General features: G+C 34.0%; 1 protein-coding gene across 1 annotated transcript in view; it reads right to left on the bottom strand.

Annotated features, from left to right (window-relative positions):
• The window catches only part of LOC108780745 (unconventional myosin-Ie), a 51,095-nt gene continuing 33,142 nt past the window's right edge, over positions 1-17,953 (bottom strand). The window contains exons 11-21 of the mRNA XM_018548544.1: positions 10,485-10,655; positions 4,629-4,795; positions 4,113-4,323; positions 3,158-3,388; positions 2,528-2,812; positions 2,170-2,325; positions 1,950-2,089; positions 1,686-1,855; positions 1,037-1,381; positions 378-734; positions 1-77 (exon numbers count right to left, since the gene is read on the bottom strand). Coding sequence (XP_018404046.1) covers positions 1-77; positions 378-734; positions 1,037-1,381; positions 1,686-1,855; positions 1,950-2,089; positions 2,170-2,325; positions 2,528-2,812; positions 3,158-3,388; positions 4,113-4,323; positions 4,629-4,795; positions 10,485-10,655 — 2,310 coding nt within the window. The remainder of the gene's footprint in view (positions 78-377; positions 735-1,036; positions 1,382-1,685; positions 1,856-1,949; positions 2,090-2,169; positions 2,326-2,527; positions 2,813-3,157; positions 3,389-4,112; positions 4,324-4,628; positions 4,796-10,484; positions 10,656-17,953) is intronic.

The raw sequence follows: 17,953 nt of genomic DNA, 5'->3' as shown, positions 1-17,953 counted from the left end.
TCATATCTTTTCTACGTAATTGGCGGGGAAAAGACCGGTCTTTCCTTTCAGTCTTCCGTGCCACCAACCGCCTTCATCTGAAAGAAACGTTAGCTAATTTTTTGACACTTAAATTGTAAAGGACTAATATCCAAAATTATTTTTATTTATAAATATGTATTATCGATTTTACAATTTATTTTTTTTTTGTATCAATGACAAAAATATTGAAAAAACCAAATGAATACCGATAAGAACATGCCGTAACGATCAAGCTCGATTTAATATTTATTAGTGAAAAAATTATACTAGTATCAATTTTATTCTCTTTTTACGTATATCGCTGCTAAATTTATTGTTATTTATTATACAAACAAGATCGGATTGCAATAACTCACGTTTTTTGAGTACTTCTACGATGTCACCTTCCTTGAGTCCTAATTCATCCAGATCTTTTGGCTCATAATTGTACAAGGCTTTAACTTTTGGTAAACTTGGAAGTGCTGGTTTCTGACGAGGTTTCGGAGGAGGTACTTTCTTGTTGGCTACTGCATACGCGACATTATTTTCCTTCCTCTCTCGTTCAAGTGCGTTATTTATTTGTTTCCATTCTTGGGAGGTTTGCATTCCTTTATTGAGGTGATCAGAAACCTTGCTATTATATTCATCGTTAGGAGGTGGTAATCTGAAGCCGATAAACTCGTTTGGTGGTGGTGGCTCCGTGGGCGGTGGAGGAAATTTGAGTAAACCTTTAACTTATTCAGAAAAAACATATTTATCTGTGAGCAAACTTTTACAAAATTATTCATAAATATTACCAATAAATGCACGCGAATTAGAAATAATGGAACAAGGAATCTTTTTAATTTATATATTTCTAATATGTGTGTGTGTGGAATTGTCGTCCACTTTATTATGTGAAGAGCGAATAGCGTGCGCGTAAAATTCTATTTAGCGGTTTCCTAAACTTGTTATCGCTATAATATTATTAATATTAATTATAATTGTCTTCTACCTAGGTTCATTTCATTAGTATTTCTTCTTCGTAGAAACTTACCACGCGATTCAGCGTTGGGATTATTGATAAGCATGTCCCTTACGGCGATCTGTTTGTCCCGCAGTTTGTTTGCGTTGTTCATTCCATTCTTCATATCCTTTCTAAACTGTGCGGATTGTACATTTGGACGATTCGATGAAATAAGCGGTCTACCGTTTGAAGTTGTAGCTGAAGGAGTCATCACAGATCTTGCAACTGCCATCGGAGGAGAAGTCCCGGTCGTAATCGTCTGATTATTCTGGGTTGAGAGGGCTGAAGTTATTAGATCGCACACCTGATGCGGCGGCAAGATGTCATCCACAGAAATAGGAGACTTCCATCGATAAGCCATCGGATTATTAGGTTCTACATGAAGAGATATAAATTTTTCTTTTTTTTAGACGCGAGTGTAACAAAATATATTAAATAATCATTTAAAGTTTTAAAGGTTTAAATTTTTGAGGTTGGATAATTATTTAAATTTTTGAGATATTATTATTAATCATTTTAATTTTTGAAGGTTTAAATTTTCGAACATGGCTTGACCTTTTCATTATTTTATGATATGATTTTTTTAGGATACTAAATATCCCCGAAATATATGCGTATGAGATTGAAAAACGAGAATTATTATCTGTCGAGGATCAAAAGTAACCCAACTAAAACTTACTTGTTGTATTCGATAAACCTGGAGCAATACTGACATTGAGTATTTTACTGAATGGTTTTAAAATCTGTTTATTATTGTGAATAATGTCTTCGTTATCAACTGTTTGCATAAACTTTATATACCTCATCCCACCGCCACCCCAACCTTCCTTCTTTACTTTAAACTGTAAGCTGGAAGAAAATGCATGTTTTATTTTCAAGCCTGTAATGTATTATGTACGCAGCGTCAATGATATGTGCAAAATAAAAAAAAAAATACTCGTACTCGTTGTTAAATATGATGTTCAAAGGATGACCAACATCTTCCAGATACTTTTTGCTAAGGACATATAAAAATTCCGTTTTGAATATTGATTCTAACACGCTAGCGTAGTCTTCCTTTACGTGAATTATTATGAAATTGTCCTGGAACGCGGAGAGAATATTGTTAAAATGTCTTTAACTAGTAGGTGTACTGCTAACATAAAGAATAATAAAATAATTACTGTTAGTGTGCTTAGTGATACGCAGCTAATTTGATCAAATGATAGCTTCCTTTTAATAACTTCAATGGATTTACTCCTTTTGGAGTCGTTCTTTATCTGCTCTCGACCAATCAAATAGATGCATTTCCCAGTGAGGATGAGATCTACTCTGCACGTCTGACACGATTATAAATCACAAGTTGTACACTTAAATTTTTAATTTAAAACTCAAGAAATTAAGAAATGTATTCTGTTATTAAATAGACTTCTTCGAAATTATACACAATCAAATGATTTTTACAAAATACAAATTAAATATAAGGACGTTTATTAATGACTTAATATTTTTATTTTAATAAAATTAATATCTCATCTTTACCTGGAATCTTCTATTGTACTTTTTCACAACTTCAGCGAAAAATACTTTCTCCCGTCTGCCAATCAGACTCATTGTCTGCGGCTTGCCTTCCAGTCCTATGTAGTCACCGAAAAAATTTCGATTTAAAGTCTCCCGTTTTCTCTCCTTACGGCCGAAAAGAAGATTAGCGGCATCTTGTATTTGCTGCTCTTGTCTCTTATGGGTGAAATATTTCTTGAAGGCTTTCTGAATAACTTGCGCATGCTTATTGTAATTCCGATCACGTGCTTCCTCCAGCATGAATAGCTAAAAGTTACGACTTATGTATTTTTATCATTGTTAACTTCAAATCTTTTTAACTTATGAATCAATTTACTCATATTTTCTTCTAGTTTTAAAAATTAGAAAAAAGTGAAGAATAAATTAAACCATCACTAGAAATACATCGAGTCAAATTTTAACGTTGTTGTCAAAATGATGATTTTTTTATTATAAAACGTGACTGTTTATTAACGTTAATTAAGAATCAAAATAAAGTCATTTTAATTTGTTCTTGAGCAAGATTAAAAGTTAATAAATATTAATAAAAATGGTTATTCGCTATAATGACATCAATTAAAATAACAGAGACAGAACAAACAGAGAACTCACAATTTCAGGCGCTTTAATAAAGAGCTTGGTTCTACCAAGCTGATATTGCGATCGGTCGATATGAAACTTCCCCAATATCCATTCTATGCCTTGTTTCTCATCGCCGGGCCAACGAGGCCACGTTTCTTTCGTGAGAATCGCATATCTATGCAGAAATTTGGAGAATGGTCTCCTATAAGCAAAGCCAGCTCTACGCACTCTAATATTTTCCTTCAGACCTAAATACTCCACCTACAATATATATATATATATATAATTCATCAGAAAGCCGCGTAATTATTATTATTCATCGATTCACAAGCATGTCGAACGCATCAAGTGTAGATATCTTAAGTAATTTTAAAAAGATGGATAATATCGACGATTTAGTTTGAAAATTAAAACATTCTCAAAAGGATAACAGTCGATTTTTATTCGGTAACTATTTCGAGCTCTACAACATCACCTAACCGATTTTCGATTCAAGTCAGTTCAAGAGGTCGAAAAGAGCCTCGATGAATTTATTAATTCAAAGCCACCATCATATTTTTCCGATCTGTAATCCGGTATAGTTGCCTGAGAGATGGAAAAAGTGTATAGAATAGCGAGGGAGATTACTTTGAAGATTGAGTTTCCATTCATGTTTTTACAAATAAATGTCAAAGTTGGTCGCAAAAGGCCGAGAATTAATTTGTACACCTAATATAATTGCTCTGGACATACATATCATGGTATATGTCTGACATACTTTGCTAAAAATGATACATTGTCAATCGAGCTAATGCTCAGCTAAATCAGACTGCATATAGAAAATGTCTTTCTGTTTTCTCTCAAATTTCATGTGCCTGGATGAGATTTTTAATTTAGACAGATATATAGGTATATGTATATTATCCATGTATTGACTTGAGTAAATTTCAAATTTCAATAGTAGACGAATGCAAATAATATACATATACTAGACAAATTACAGTACCTGATGTTTGACTCTCAGATGATCCCAATTGCGCGGTTTCTTTGTTTCATTCGGTTTGATGCACCGGATGTAATGAGGCGTGCACTTTGTCAGCTGATCGACCAAGCGATTGGCTTGATTTCTGATTTTACTGCCTGCGGTGATTGGTCTGGACTTAAGAGTCTTTATTTTACCGATATTTTCTTGCGGATAGAGCTTGCGCACTAAAGAACTGTAAGTTAAATTTTTCCGTTTTTTTTTTTTTTCAACTTTTCAACCACAATTATTTTAACAATGCTACTAACATCGAGAAAAAATTTAGAACGTGGATAACTGTAAAAATGTATACACAAAATTCCAAAAACATAGCAAGAGATCAGTTTATAACATTACTAATTTAACTGAGTTAATTAATCGCGCGAGTTAATTAATCCCCGTCAAGCTTTAACTTACATACGAGCTTACAATTAGCTTTCAGGATAATTTGTTACGCGAACAATCGACAGTCGTATGCTAATGGCCTTTGGGATCGCTTACTTCGTGCTAGTCTGCATTAATTCGATCAGGTCCAAGAAAAGGACGTCCCGATTCTTATCACAGAACCCATCGACAGAGTAGGATACTACACCAGCGTAATGGAGAATTGCGAAACCATCACTGTTGTCTTGGAAATGGGCGTGTTGCTTAGCTGCTCTCGTCAGTTTCTGCGCAATATTTGATAATTTAAATAATTAAAAATTAAAAGAATCTCGATATATAAAAAATATATATTTTATTTATGTATAGATATATATAAGAAGAAAAAATGGCTAATGAGAGTCACATCTCAAATACAAAAAATTATATACATTGTCTTCACAAATATATTAATAAAAACGCAAAAAATGCTAGGACATTTTCAGATTCAAAGTAACGCACGAAAATTTATATTACATGTTTCGGCCTTGTATTTTGGTCCTCCTCAGACACTTACAATTATGACGCAGAAATTCTATGAATGTCACAATGACGGTTTTATTAAAAAATAAAAGAAGTCAAGAGAACAAAATTAAAAATATCAAAAAACTGCAGGGTTGGGTAGTAACTAGTTAAAACGTTAAAAGTTAAAAAAAAAGTTAAAAAGTTAATAATTTTTAATTTAACTTAGTTAATTTTAAATGCATTAAATTTTAACTTAACTGAGTTACTTTTAAACGTTAACTTTTTAACTTTTTTTTAAGTTAAAAAATTTTTTTATCTCTTTTAAACATCTTAGAAAAATAATAAGATATAATAAGACTAAGGCCGGAATCCATAGTCCGAACATAGTTTAAATCTCAAGGATGTCTTAAGATGCTAGATGTATGTGATTTTGAGGAACTATTGAGTTTTATTATTATTTAATATTTTGTCATTATCGATACGTTGTATTTTTATTGATAATTTATTTTTAACTTAAAATGTAATTTTTTTAAATGTAATCACTCTTGTATCTTTTCTATGTGCTAGCTGTTTTTTTAAAGTTATATGACTTATATAGTTATACCGTTATGTGTTATATATTTATTATATATCACATGTGAATAAAAAAATTAAAGAAATTTAATTTACTTAATAATTTATATTGTAGTTATTTAATCTCATTTTAAGAAAAATTAGGACATTTTGATCTAAAAAATAATTTTTTTCGAAATTAACTTTTTTTTCAACTTGAGTTAATTCAATATTGACTTAACTTACGTTAAGTTAATTTTTTATTTCTTCAACTTTTAACTTAACTTTATTAATTTTGTAAAGCCATTAACTTTATCTTTATTCAGTTAAAAAAAACATTAACTTACCCAACCCTGCAAAAAAGTAAGATGAGAAGATGATCAGAGAGACTAAATCACTCGTCAAACGATTGGATGACTGAATGTGAAGATTTCTTGTTATTCTATTAAGAACATAAAATTGTTATATATCTTCTAAACTAAAACAAGTAAAAATCATCTCTCCGATAAAAAACTCACCTTTGAGTCTTCAAAATAAAAAGATAAATGTCAAAAGATTAAAATCGTCAATAATACGGAGTCAGAAAAAATAAAACTTTTTTGATGTCATAAAGTAATTATATACGTCAACTATGTTGAGAAAAATAATTTGATCTAACTAATTCAGTTGTCGATCGATTAATTCGATTGATTGAGTTGAATAAAGCTGATATATTCAGATTATGTTTAGCTACATTCGTAATGCATGAATGTCTACTGTTATTTTTGATGCTCTGCTCACTCTCATCAGATCTGTCGTGCGTTGCGGATGTAAGGCCTTACATATTATATTATATATATTTATAAAGCATTTAATACTTATGTGATGATCTATAAGGATGGTCAGGATATATCAGATAAGTGTAATTAACAACTAGATTTATTCTGTGTAATTCGTTCATCTATGTGAGCAATTATTATTTCTATTTTTCTCTAAAGATATTGTGTTTTGTAACATCTCGATCACATTATTAAATTGAACATGATCTAAAGATAATTGTGTTTAATTAATAGTATTACTGAAAAGTAATATAAGTAATAGTAACATTCTATTTAACAATTGTAAGATCTCAACAAACTATGTAATAGTTCAGTAATACGTCATTCTGTCACAACGAACATAACTGTAATGTGAATTATCTTGGTAATGCAAAGTCTGTTTATGATCGGAATACAACGTTTGACTTAATTTGAATTAAAAGTGTTTTTATTTTAAATGTCAATATTTGGCTCTTGGTCCTTCATTTATTTCTTATGTTTTATACTTAAAGAGCCTTCTATTATATTAATTTTTTAGAGAATAGTAATTTTCAATTATAAAATTTCTATAATCAATTTTATGTTTTTTGAATGAAAGATGGAATCTGATAATAATATAGCTCTGTCGATTAAACCATAAATTATGCCTTTCTTCTGAAAATTAGGGTGATTTAATTTAATAATTTATTTATTTATTCTATATTTTTATCAGGGTTGGCAACATTACGTCATAAAAGTAACTCGTTATCGTTACAGTTACTCAAAATATAACGAATTACTTTTTTCGTTACTTTTTTCCTTGCCACTAACAGAATGTTATGTGAAGATCTTTTTGATAAATGTAAAAAACGGTATTAAAATTCTATTTTTAATAGAGGAATAGAGCTAAAAAATGTATATATATATATATATATATATATATATATATATGTATATACACACACAACACATACATAGGTATATATACAACAAGAATGAACAAGAATGCGTATGAAAAACAGTGGTGACGGTTACACGGCTTGTATGCAAAAAAAAAAGAAACGTGTCGGGATCTTTAAATCCTTCGACGTGCGGGTTTCGCGGGGTGCGGTCAGCGATACAGTGCCACAGGTGGACGAAAAGGCACTCATTTTGGACAAAAATCATCAAATGGTTTTGGACCGATTTCGATGATACTTTTTTTAATTTCTTGTAATGAAATTTCCTACATCGTATAAAATTATCTACTAACTTTTTCATACGAAAGTAAAATTCAAAATGACCGTTAATTATTCGTGCGCGTTTCCTCGATACAATCGATAATAAGCAGCTAGGATAGTGATACGGATGCACTTGCGACTGCCGAGAACGCTCTACCCCCCGTTTTCTCGTCACTCGTAAGGATCAGGATCTTGATTCGAACGGAGCTTGGAGCTGGACGGAATTGAGAGACGGTAACAATAATCCAGTATTTTCCATACTGCGATTGTTGCTCCCGCTCGTATTGTTCCGTCTTACTTCGATTACGCTCGCCGAGCGACGATCCTTGCGGGGGAAGCGTCGATCGGCAATCTTCGGTGGCGCTCGGTTGTATCGGCGGGTGCCTACTATATTCAACGGCGGTTTAGGGATGGGCGATACATTAAAAGATATCGATATTCTGTATCGTTATGTATCATAAATAAAAATATCGATATACCAAAAATATCAGACGAATTGTATCGATTATTATTTATATCGATAATTCGATACATAGTAACCATTAAGGTATCCTTTCATACTTTCGCTCTTTTTTTACCGGCGTAAAAATAAGTCACGTGTCAGAAATTAACGATTGTCAAGCGTCAATTTTGATCACGTAACCTATTTTGACACTGAAAATGAGTGTCGAGCGTCAATATGAAAAGGTCCCTATACTAAATATTTTTTATATTCTTCTATTATTAATACAACTGACGATGAATATTTTAAAAAGACAGATTCTTTCCACGAATGATTTGGTTGGCTATCGCATTAGCCACGGAATAAATAGATCAAACTTGAGGATGAAGTATGGGCTCGAAATAGAAAATCGGGGCGATGTGATTTTAATGTCATTGCGGGAAAAGTTGGAAGTATTATATATACCACATGATAATGCGTACGAAATATTTGGTCTTCCTTTTACTCCGTGGCGCCAACTTATGCAGCGCGGCAAGCGTACCGTATCTAATGAGCAAAATTCATGACTGTATCGAAAGTTCGATATGCCTATTAAACTATCGACACATGTTAATATCGAAAGATAAAAAATCGATACAAAATATCGAAAATCAAACTCAAAAGTATCGATATTTTAAGATATGGATACTGTATCGCCCATCCCTACGGCGGTTATTCACAAATTGTACAAAGAAGCGTGGGTGTCCCGCGTTTTTAGCGACACCGATATGCTGGTCGGAACGATGCACTGCAGGGTGCATCGTTACACTGTAACAATATTCAAATTCCTGGGATCATTTTAAGCAGATAGAAATCCGGAAAATTCTAATACCAAAATGTTGAAACTGTAATAAAACTCTTGAATTGCAATAGGCATTTTAAAAGTAGCTAATATTATATTATCTAATAGCGTTTTCTTTTGGCTGCACCAGTGCAACACTCAGACAGCAAGTCTGTTCTTTATTGCTGAACTTTTTGCCCTTATAGTTCATCTATCTTCCTTTTCTCTCCAGGAGAAGGGAAAAGGAAAAAAGATGAACTGGTGCAGTCAAGAGAAAACGCTATAAATTCGCGCGTTCAGATCTTAGGTGTGGGTACAAAAAGGTCAACCTGAATGCGCGAACTTTGGGCGTTACAATCCGTTAACTTTAAATACTTATAATTCAAGTACTATTATTTATATATCTCAACATTTTGGTATGAAGATTTTCGTCTCAGAAATCTAAATGTCGTTATGATCTTCACCGCGCGAATAACCTGTATATACATATATAAATTTATATTTTATATTATATATATGTATTAGGAGTATAAATAAGTTTCCGCCGTTTGACAAAAGATGGCGCCACCAGTATGTTATGGTTAAAATTGTCTGCCCCAAGCCTGATAGGCTTGCTCCTAATGGCTTACTCTGTATTTTCTTTAATAAAAAAAAATAAAAAAAAATTGTCGGTGAAAAATTTACGGTGAATTTGACGTCAAAGAACGTAATTTCGACGGTTTTTGTTTTTTCGACATGGAATCCACCAATTACCAGAAAGATGGGAAAAAGTAGTGGCTAGAGACCTAGAAAACAGAGATGCGTCATTGAAGGGTATGGCTTGATTGGCTGTCTAAATCACGTGATCAGAGAGCCATTTTAATTCACTATTGCATCTAATAGATATAGTTTTATAACGTATGTACATATATATATAGAGAAAAATTTAGACAATACAGTGTCGAAGTGCAATAAAAAACTATTATTATATGGTGTAAGTATTCTTATTTGTGTGAATATTTAATATCGGACTTAACCTAACCTAATCTAATCTTTCTACCTTTTGCATCAACTGTCAAGCTTATTGGTCAAGAGCACTTATATTGAATTAAAATGGCGGAGGTTACCTAAATAACCCAACCGACGCAATGTCGCATCTCTGTTTTCTAGGCCTCTAGTAGTGGCTAGCGATGAACAATACTACGAATAAAACATTAGGTACCGTTTTTTCACAATAAATACTCAATTTATTTGATGAAAAAACGGCGGAAACTTATTTATACACCTAATATATATAACAATTTGTAAAATATATTATTATTATTTAGGAGTACAAATTAGTTCGGTCCGTTTTCCAAAAGATGATCGCCTCCAAAGACGAGTCATTTTTTCGAGATGGAATTCGAAAAATTGCCTAAGAGATGGGAAAAAGTAGTAGCCAGCGGTGAACAATACTTTAATTAATCCGTTCATTCATTTTGTTTTGAAATAAATGCATTTGTGAACACAAAAAACGGACCGAACTAATTTGTACACCTAGGCTGCATTCGGGCAGCGCGCTATTAGCGCCATTTGTGTGGTACGCCTTGTCTCACGTCTAATGGACGACGAAGATAAAATGAAACAAATAGCGCTAATAGCGTCTCCCCGAATCTAGCCCTAATACAAATACGTGTCAGATACCTTCTTCAAGTCAACGTCGGCAACCGTGCTCCCAGCGTGCAACGTCGCGCACACATCGTCGAGGATCAAGAAGAGTCCGGGTGGTTTCTTGCCTTCGAGAAGCTCCACCACGATGGCATTATTGAAATAATCTATCGGCGTCCACCTGATGTTCTCGAAAATGTATTCTTCCTGAAACGAAGCAGAATTCGATCCTATATACGGCATAGAAAACAAAATTACACCTCGCGTTAATCAACTGTCTTCACAATAAGGGCAGACTGTCAGCTGAAGTAACATTCACCTATTTACTCAGCTTACAAAATAGCAGATTTTGTTATGCTCATCTTGATTATATAATAAGCACCGATAAGTATTGCAAAATTCGAAACGCGTCATTGCTTGGGTAATTTAGATCGTCGATCTAACTTTCGTGGAAGATATGCGTGGGTTGCAAGATGCTCGCTTGCTCGTTACATCGAAAATACAAGCTTAATCACGTGCCGCCGGCCGTCGGTACCGCCGGATATATCGCACACGTACAGGCGATTTATATCTCGCTTACCCGAGGCGATAGAAGGGAAAGGCGATAGTAACGCGATTGCCCGGCGCTTTTAATAATCGCTTTCCATTTCAGCGAGTTGAACCTGAAGGTGTACCGTGTACCTCACCGCGTCGCGTCGTCGCGGCCATATGATTAACTTGGGAACCGGTCGCCGTTATTTCAGCCCTCTCTTCCCATCCTGGTTTCGCCCGTTTCCGAATATATTTTATTTGTTTCCAATGTTCACGTAATCGTTGCGAAACGTTGTTGGGTAAAAAAATACAAAGTGCTTTCTAACATAATGATTATGTCACCTTTGTTTAACATTGTTAAACGGGATGTAAATGATTCACTGTGTTACATTGTAAACACTTTCCCAGTGGCGTAACTACAGGGGGGCAGAGAGGGCAACGGCCCCGAGCCCAAGGGTCGTTGGGGCCTTTGAAATTTAATTTTATTTTTAATTACGTTGTCTAAATAACCATTTGCCCTGATATTCTGTAAGTCGTGTTTTTAGTACATCTCTATACCGACAGATATAACTAACGCAAAAATATTAAAAACGCCTATTTTATAATAGTAATCTTAATTGAGAGGTTTTCCCAAAAACTTAACATGATATTCCATTTTTACAGTCAACGCTAAATTTTATCAGAAATTATTTGATAAAACTTAAAGCAACGATCTTATTTTGTCTATTAATATTATCATTTAAAATATATGCAATTATTTAACTAATTATTTGAAAGTTAAATTAAAATTAAAATTACGTATTTCCAAATTTGTATTGCAGTTGCACTTTACATATCGCTCTGTTTCTGATACTCTGTTATTATAGTAATATAAAATTATTAAGGAAAATGTATTATTACTACTTTCTTCAATAACAGGCCCAATGGGGAGAGAATGTGTTAAAACGTAAACAAAAAAAACGTTTTTAAACATATAAACGCGGTGTTAAAGGGTTAAAAAAAACCTTTTTTTTTTTTTTCGGTTAAACAACCTTCCGCATGGGGGGGCCCTTCAAGAGGTTATGCTCCCGGGCCCAAATTTTGAAGTTACGCCACTGCACTTTCCATTTTATGACATAAGTCAACATAATTAAACATCATTTCGTCTTTCTTGCTATCCTATGAGGGTTCCAGCAACAATTGACGCTTTCCACACCAAGCGACATATACTTATGTATGACACAGTGATCATATCATAGCAAACAATATAAGGATGTAATGATTCACGTGTATCTCTTGTTTGAAAGCACTTGTAATCCCTCGATCGCGGGCTTTCTTTACGATGCTCAAATTTAACAATAGGTATACGAAGAGCATTACGAGAGCATAGTGTATGTACATCGATATAATGTAGAAGACACAGTTGTTCCGCTGCCAAATAATCTTTCGGGGAAATCCAATAAGAAAAAATTGTTTAAATTTTTATAAGTTCATCTTTGTGTTCAGGATGGTGTGCGGCCAGGTTTTTTTTTATTCGGTCTACTTGTTGTTAGTTACGCTCCGATCGCACCGTATCGAGACACGCTGCGCCGCGGCCTGAAGAAGTGGCACAATTTTTTCGTCGTGGCCTTTACTCGAGTTAACGATTCTTTTTCATGAGACCTGACCTCTTTATACGACGACTGTATAGTTCGGACACCAGTTTCCGCTGGTTGTTCCTCGGAGGACTGCGCCTCATAATAGGGCTGTTCGAGTCTTTGTATTCAATGCACACAAACTCGTTGCTCGGAATCATAGAGGCTCGTCACGAAGAGCTCGACGTGTCCGTACGTTTGCGCGCGCGATAAAATTCGCGCGAACACTTCCGCGTTGCAAATAATACATCAGCGGACGGCCGCGCGGAGATCGCTCGTGCGACGCTCGAGTGGTCCACGGATAAATGGTTCGCGTGATGGATAATTAATGCGTGTCAAGTTTGGCGGGTATACGCGATTCTTTCATGTTCTTGCGGGGCAGGTGCTTTCACTCCGTGTTTTATTGTTTCACCTCCGCGCCGCTTTCGTGTTCTAACGAACTGATCGAGCGACTTGGTCAAGACGAAGAGCGAATTAAATTATTCTAATTACGTGTGCCGTTGTAATATATGTATAATATAAATATAAATTATAAATATTAATAATATAATGGCGCACGGAAAGATGTATATATACAGGATGGAGTATGAAATGCCGTGTATATCATGGTTTAAATATACGCAAGAATAATAAAGGCTCGGTAGAATTCTGATCGACCGACTTGGTCAAGACGAAGAGCGAATTAAATTATTCTAATTACGTGTGCCGTTGTAATATATGTATAATATAAATATAAATTATAAATATTAATAATATAATGGCGCACGGAAAGATGTATATATACAGGATGGAGTATGAAATGCCGTGTATATCATGGTTTAAATATACGCAAGAATAATAAAGGCTCGGTAGAATATATATAAAGCACAAAGTACAAATGCCAATCTCAAAGCTACAACATCATTAGACGTCCGTGTGTGAATTCAAATTCTTTATTTAAAAAATATAATTAATTCTATGTTACAATTCCCCTCGCTTTTGAATCATCCATAATTAGAAAAACGAAAATATGGCCAAAATTTACGTTACATGGAGATCAACGTGAATTAATCATAGTCAAGTACATTAAAATAGATCGAGTCACATTAAGGCACATAATACGTACGTATATTAAGAATTTTTTGAAAAATGTACTGGTAATGAAATCTCATCGATTATCAATCGATTGAGTTTGTTAAAAATAAATGTGTTAAGTGTACACCTTTTACTTTTTAAACTTAAAATTGATGCAACTTCTCACGCGTCTAAGACCCTGAGAGAGAAAAAAAAAAAATAAATACACGCAGCGCGAACATTTAATTAGCTGCTTTCTCGTGCTTCGCCGTGATAATTGCGATAAGCAAATTAGTCGCAACCCGTTGATCGCACGCAATTACTTTGTCGTGTGCGCGTGCTAATCGCACGAAACACTCGCGTCGAGTCGTAATAATCTGTTATTTCGTCGCTGCACGACTCTCATTTCGATTCGCGTAATACGTAACGTACGTATAATGTCATCCGTGGTGTCATTCGCGATTTTTTTTTATCATTCTATAAAGCCGCAATCACCCTAGCGATTGCGCGATTGTGATTGACGATTGAGAATTACTTCTCAACCAATCGGGACGAAGCAATCGGTGACTGCTTTGCTCTGATTGGCTGAGAAGTAATCCTCAATCGTCAATCACTATCGCGCAATCGCTAGGGTGATTACGGCTTAAGACAGCCGTGCGTCTTCTCGTTCGGCGGATAAGCGTGACGACCGAGAAAAACTCGCGGAAACTCGCGTCGAGTTGAAAAGAAAAAGTTATGGGAGAACAAAGGAAAACGCCCGCGACAGCGAGTCGAAGCCTTCATTCGTTCAATTAGCCGATAGTTAATAATCCGTGTATCTTCTATTTGCTGTTTGTTTGACGCATCCGCGACCGTCCCTCGTGATTTCCCTCTGTTGACGTTTTTTCTCCGATCTTTTGTATCTTATACTCTTACATGCGACTTTAAGTGGCGCGGCGTCTACGAGAAATTTTCGTTTAGTAAACCGCAAGATTAGAGTTAATCTGACATCGGTAGAAATAGAAAACAAGCATAAAATGATTAATCTGAACTAAAGTTACAGTCTATCAAAGTTACAGTAAGTCTTTCAGACTCGTATACGGTGTATGTGTGTTTTTCAGAATCTTTTTCCTTTCACAGGAAAACAATCAATTATAATGATTGATCAATTTCCTATCCCTAAATTCTTGGCAGTGGAATCTCGCTCTAAAGAATGAAGAACGCATTTTAAGCCGCAGTCTTGAAACAGAATGGCTCAATTTTTTATATAAGATTTTACTCTTTACAGTGAATAAAGTTTACTTTAAAAATATCATAGAGAATAAGTTTACGCCGTAAAATCTTTTTGTAGACGCTTGCTTAAATTTAGCCGGTCCAACACGACATACTCGCGCCTGCGATGACGAATACGCGCTCTAATATTTCTGTGCGTCTATACGCACGAATGCATTGTCGTACATCAATTCCCGGCGTGGCGTCCGCTGAGGGCACCATGGGATGCATCGCGAATGCAGCGTAGGTGCTTTTGCCCGTGAGCGCAAACGCAAGCAATTTCCGACTATTTTCTCAAAGCTGATTCCGTTAGACGGGACAATAATTAAAATAGCGCCTCGTTTAACGCACGCACATGCGAACAATATACGCTACACACGCGAGGATATCGACCCGCGCATCCTTCATCTTGCTGTTCTCTGCTGTATTAGATTAGATTGTTGAGCATTCTATTTATTTTGCAAGAATAATTGACTTCACGCCTTTGGTAAGTCCAGCGTTCGTTTAGGTTTTTTACGACAAGAGTAGTCGCTACAAAAAAAAGTTCCTTGTAAACGAAAGTTGTTAATCGAATATATGTATATATTACAATTAAGTGGCTTAGATATAAAAATTAATGTCATAAAAAAAGAGCTACAGCCACACGCTAGATTTAGTTAGCGATATTTATTATAAAACATTTGTATATAATTTTAAATTGTAAATTATAATAATTTATAATTATATATACAAATGTGTGTGTTTTATAATAAACGTCGCTAACTAAATCTAGCGTGTAACTGTAGCTCTCTTTTTATGTGACATTAAAAGTTGTTAATTTTATATGATGAGCTTAATATAAAAATTTAGAAAATAATTCATCAAAATCAAATTTAATTAGTATATTTATATACCGGTGCCAATATTTTTTAACTTGAACACTCCTCAATATATTATCCCACATTCCAGAAACACTCTAGTTTTTACACTTTTACGAGAACAAGCGCCTGATGCACACGCCACTCATACACTTGTTTCTAATTAACATTAATGAACTAAAAAAAGGTCGCGATGAGCAAACTAATTAGATCGGGAGTCACAAATGCCTCTCATGGGAAACTACGCCTTCATTGTTGCGCGCGCCGGAATTGCCGGATTTGGCGGGAGGAGGAGGGTGCGTATAAAAACGTAGATAATAGAGAAGATGGATGTGTGTATTCTAGGTTAACGGCATTGTAGTGAAAATAAAAAAGCTGTATCACGATTTTGCGAGAAATCGCCGGATTCGTGTGACAGTTAGATGTCAAACGTCAACTCGAACCATCCTTACCTATATATAAGCTCTTTTGTTCCTTAACAAATTGTTCCTGTATTATAAAAAAAAAAAACACCATAAGAAATATATAACTGTGCATATATAAGTATACGTATAATTTATACATATTTTGTGTACATCAAATATTTCAGTCCTGCACCAAATGGGACAAATTTTTCATATCGGTTAATTTTGCAATGAAGTGTTGGAAAGAATTTTATGCGTGACAAAGGAAAAATTATTTTAAGTTTGAACAAGAAATTTTATCTTATTGTTATTATATATGTATATTGTTATTACATTCCGGTATCCTCATATAAGATTAGAAATTCTATGTATATATATTATATATATATATATATATAGATATGTATATTTTTGAATAAAAATTATTTTCAATCTTAACAAACATGGACGGTTAGGCAAAAGAAAGTTTACAACAAAGTTAAAACTACAAAGAAGATATCGAGATACGCATCAGAGTGCAGAGTGTAATTACATATCACTTTAATTTTAGAGAGTCTTCATTGTTTCGTCCTAGAATATAAAGCTAACTGTATTCCAGCTGTTATCGCGACGCGCATCGAGAACGCGAAAGATGTCATCTTGATATATTCGCGAGAAATTCAATGGTCACCGGCGTTGTTGTAACAATGTTGACTTCATTACGCGACCACATTACACTAATCGCGTAGACGGACTAATCTAGAAGCACCAACGATAGCAGCTTCCTCCACGACATCGAAGCAAAGCGACTCAACTTGCAAGCGCAATTCTTGTGATACATTTTATATTGTACAACAAATTTCTTATATTTGAAAAAGTACGAGCGACATATATAGGGTAAACCCGGTATATACGCCGCACCTATCGAAAACTTAATTTATCAATTATTATTTACTATGTTTAAAGTAAATTAATTATATAAATAGAAACTTTGTATCATCTACTACTATAAAAAAAATATTAGAAATCTAAAATAATTTATTTTCCATATTAAAAAGTAACTTTTTCAAACCCCTGCATTTTTGCCATTTATCCCATAGGGGGGGGATAATATGGCCACTCATATATAATTCATAAGAAAATCACAAATAATCTATAAATAAGATGTAAAATGACGACGTAACTTGCATTGTTTATTAATATATGACAATTTTTATTGTTCAGAATGAAAAATGGAATACAAATAGGACTTAACACAATTTTTTAAAATAGCTTCAAATCTTTGAAAATAATCTTTAAACGTTTAAGATTTATCAACATTTATGCATTAATGCAAACTATAATTGTTAGAATTAACAAAAACTTCTTAAATAGAGCGTCTGTGCTGCGGCACAGCATCCCGCTCACTAAAAATGCCGTATATCCCAACTAGATGGGATATATATGACAACTAATTAAACAAACAATACAGGAGCAAAGCACTTGTATTTTGCTATACAACATGCTTTACTATTCCTCTACACATATGTATTGCAAAATAACCACTAAGTCTTTTACACGCTCTATAATAATCATTTTATGTAGATTATAAATTATGATGGCACTACTTATTACAGTAAAAAATCGATTTAACTCGCAATAATTTCATTAATATTAATAGTAAAGAACTGAAATCATAACATAATACTAATATACCATAAAGGCATGTAACAAAGTAATTGACGGAAAATTATCCCCACTCCTTCTACTTTTTCTGACTTCTGCGGCGTATATACCGGGTTTACCCTATGTACAAGTATAAAACTAAATCTTTTCAA

Source organism: Cyphomyrmex costatus, unplaced genomic scaffold, assembly GCF_001594065.2.
Source record: "Cyphomyrmex costatus isolate MS0001 unplaced genomic scaffold, Ccosl1.0 scaffold727, whole genome shotgun sequence".
In the NCBI taxonomy this organism is placed as follows: domain Eukaryota; kingdom Metazoa; phylum Arthropoda; class Insecta; order Hymenoptera; family Formicidae; genus Cyphomyrmex; species Cyphomyrmex costatus.
Note: the sequence above shows the minus strand (reverse complement) of the source record. Positions and strands in the feature narration are given on the sequence as shown.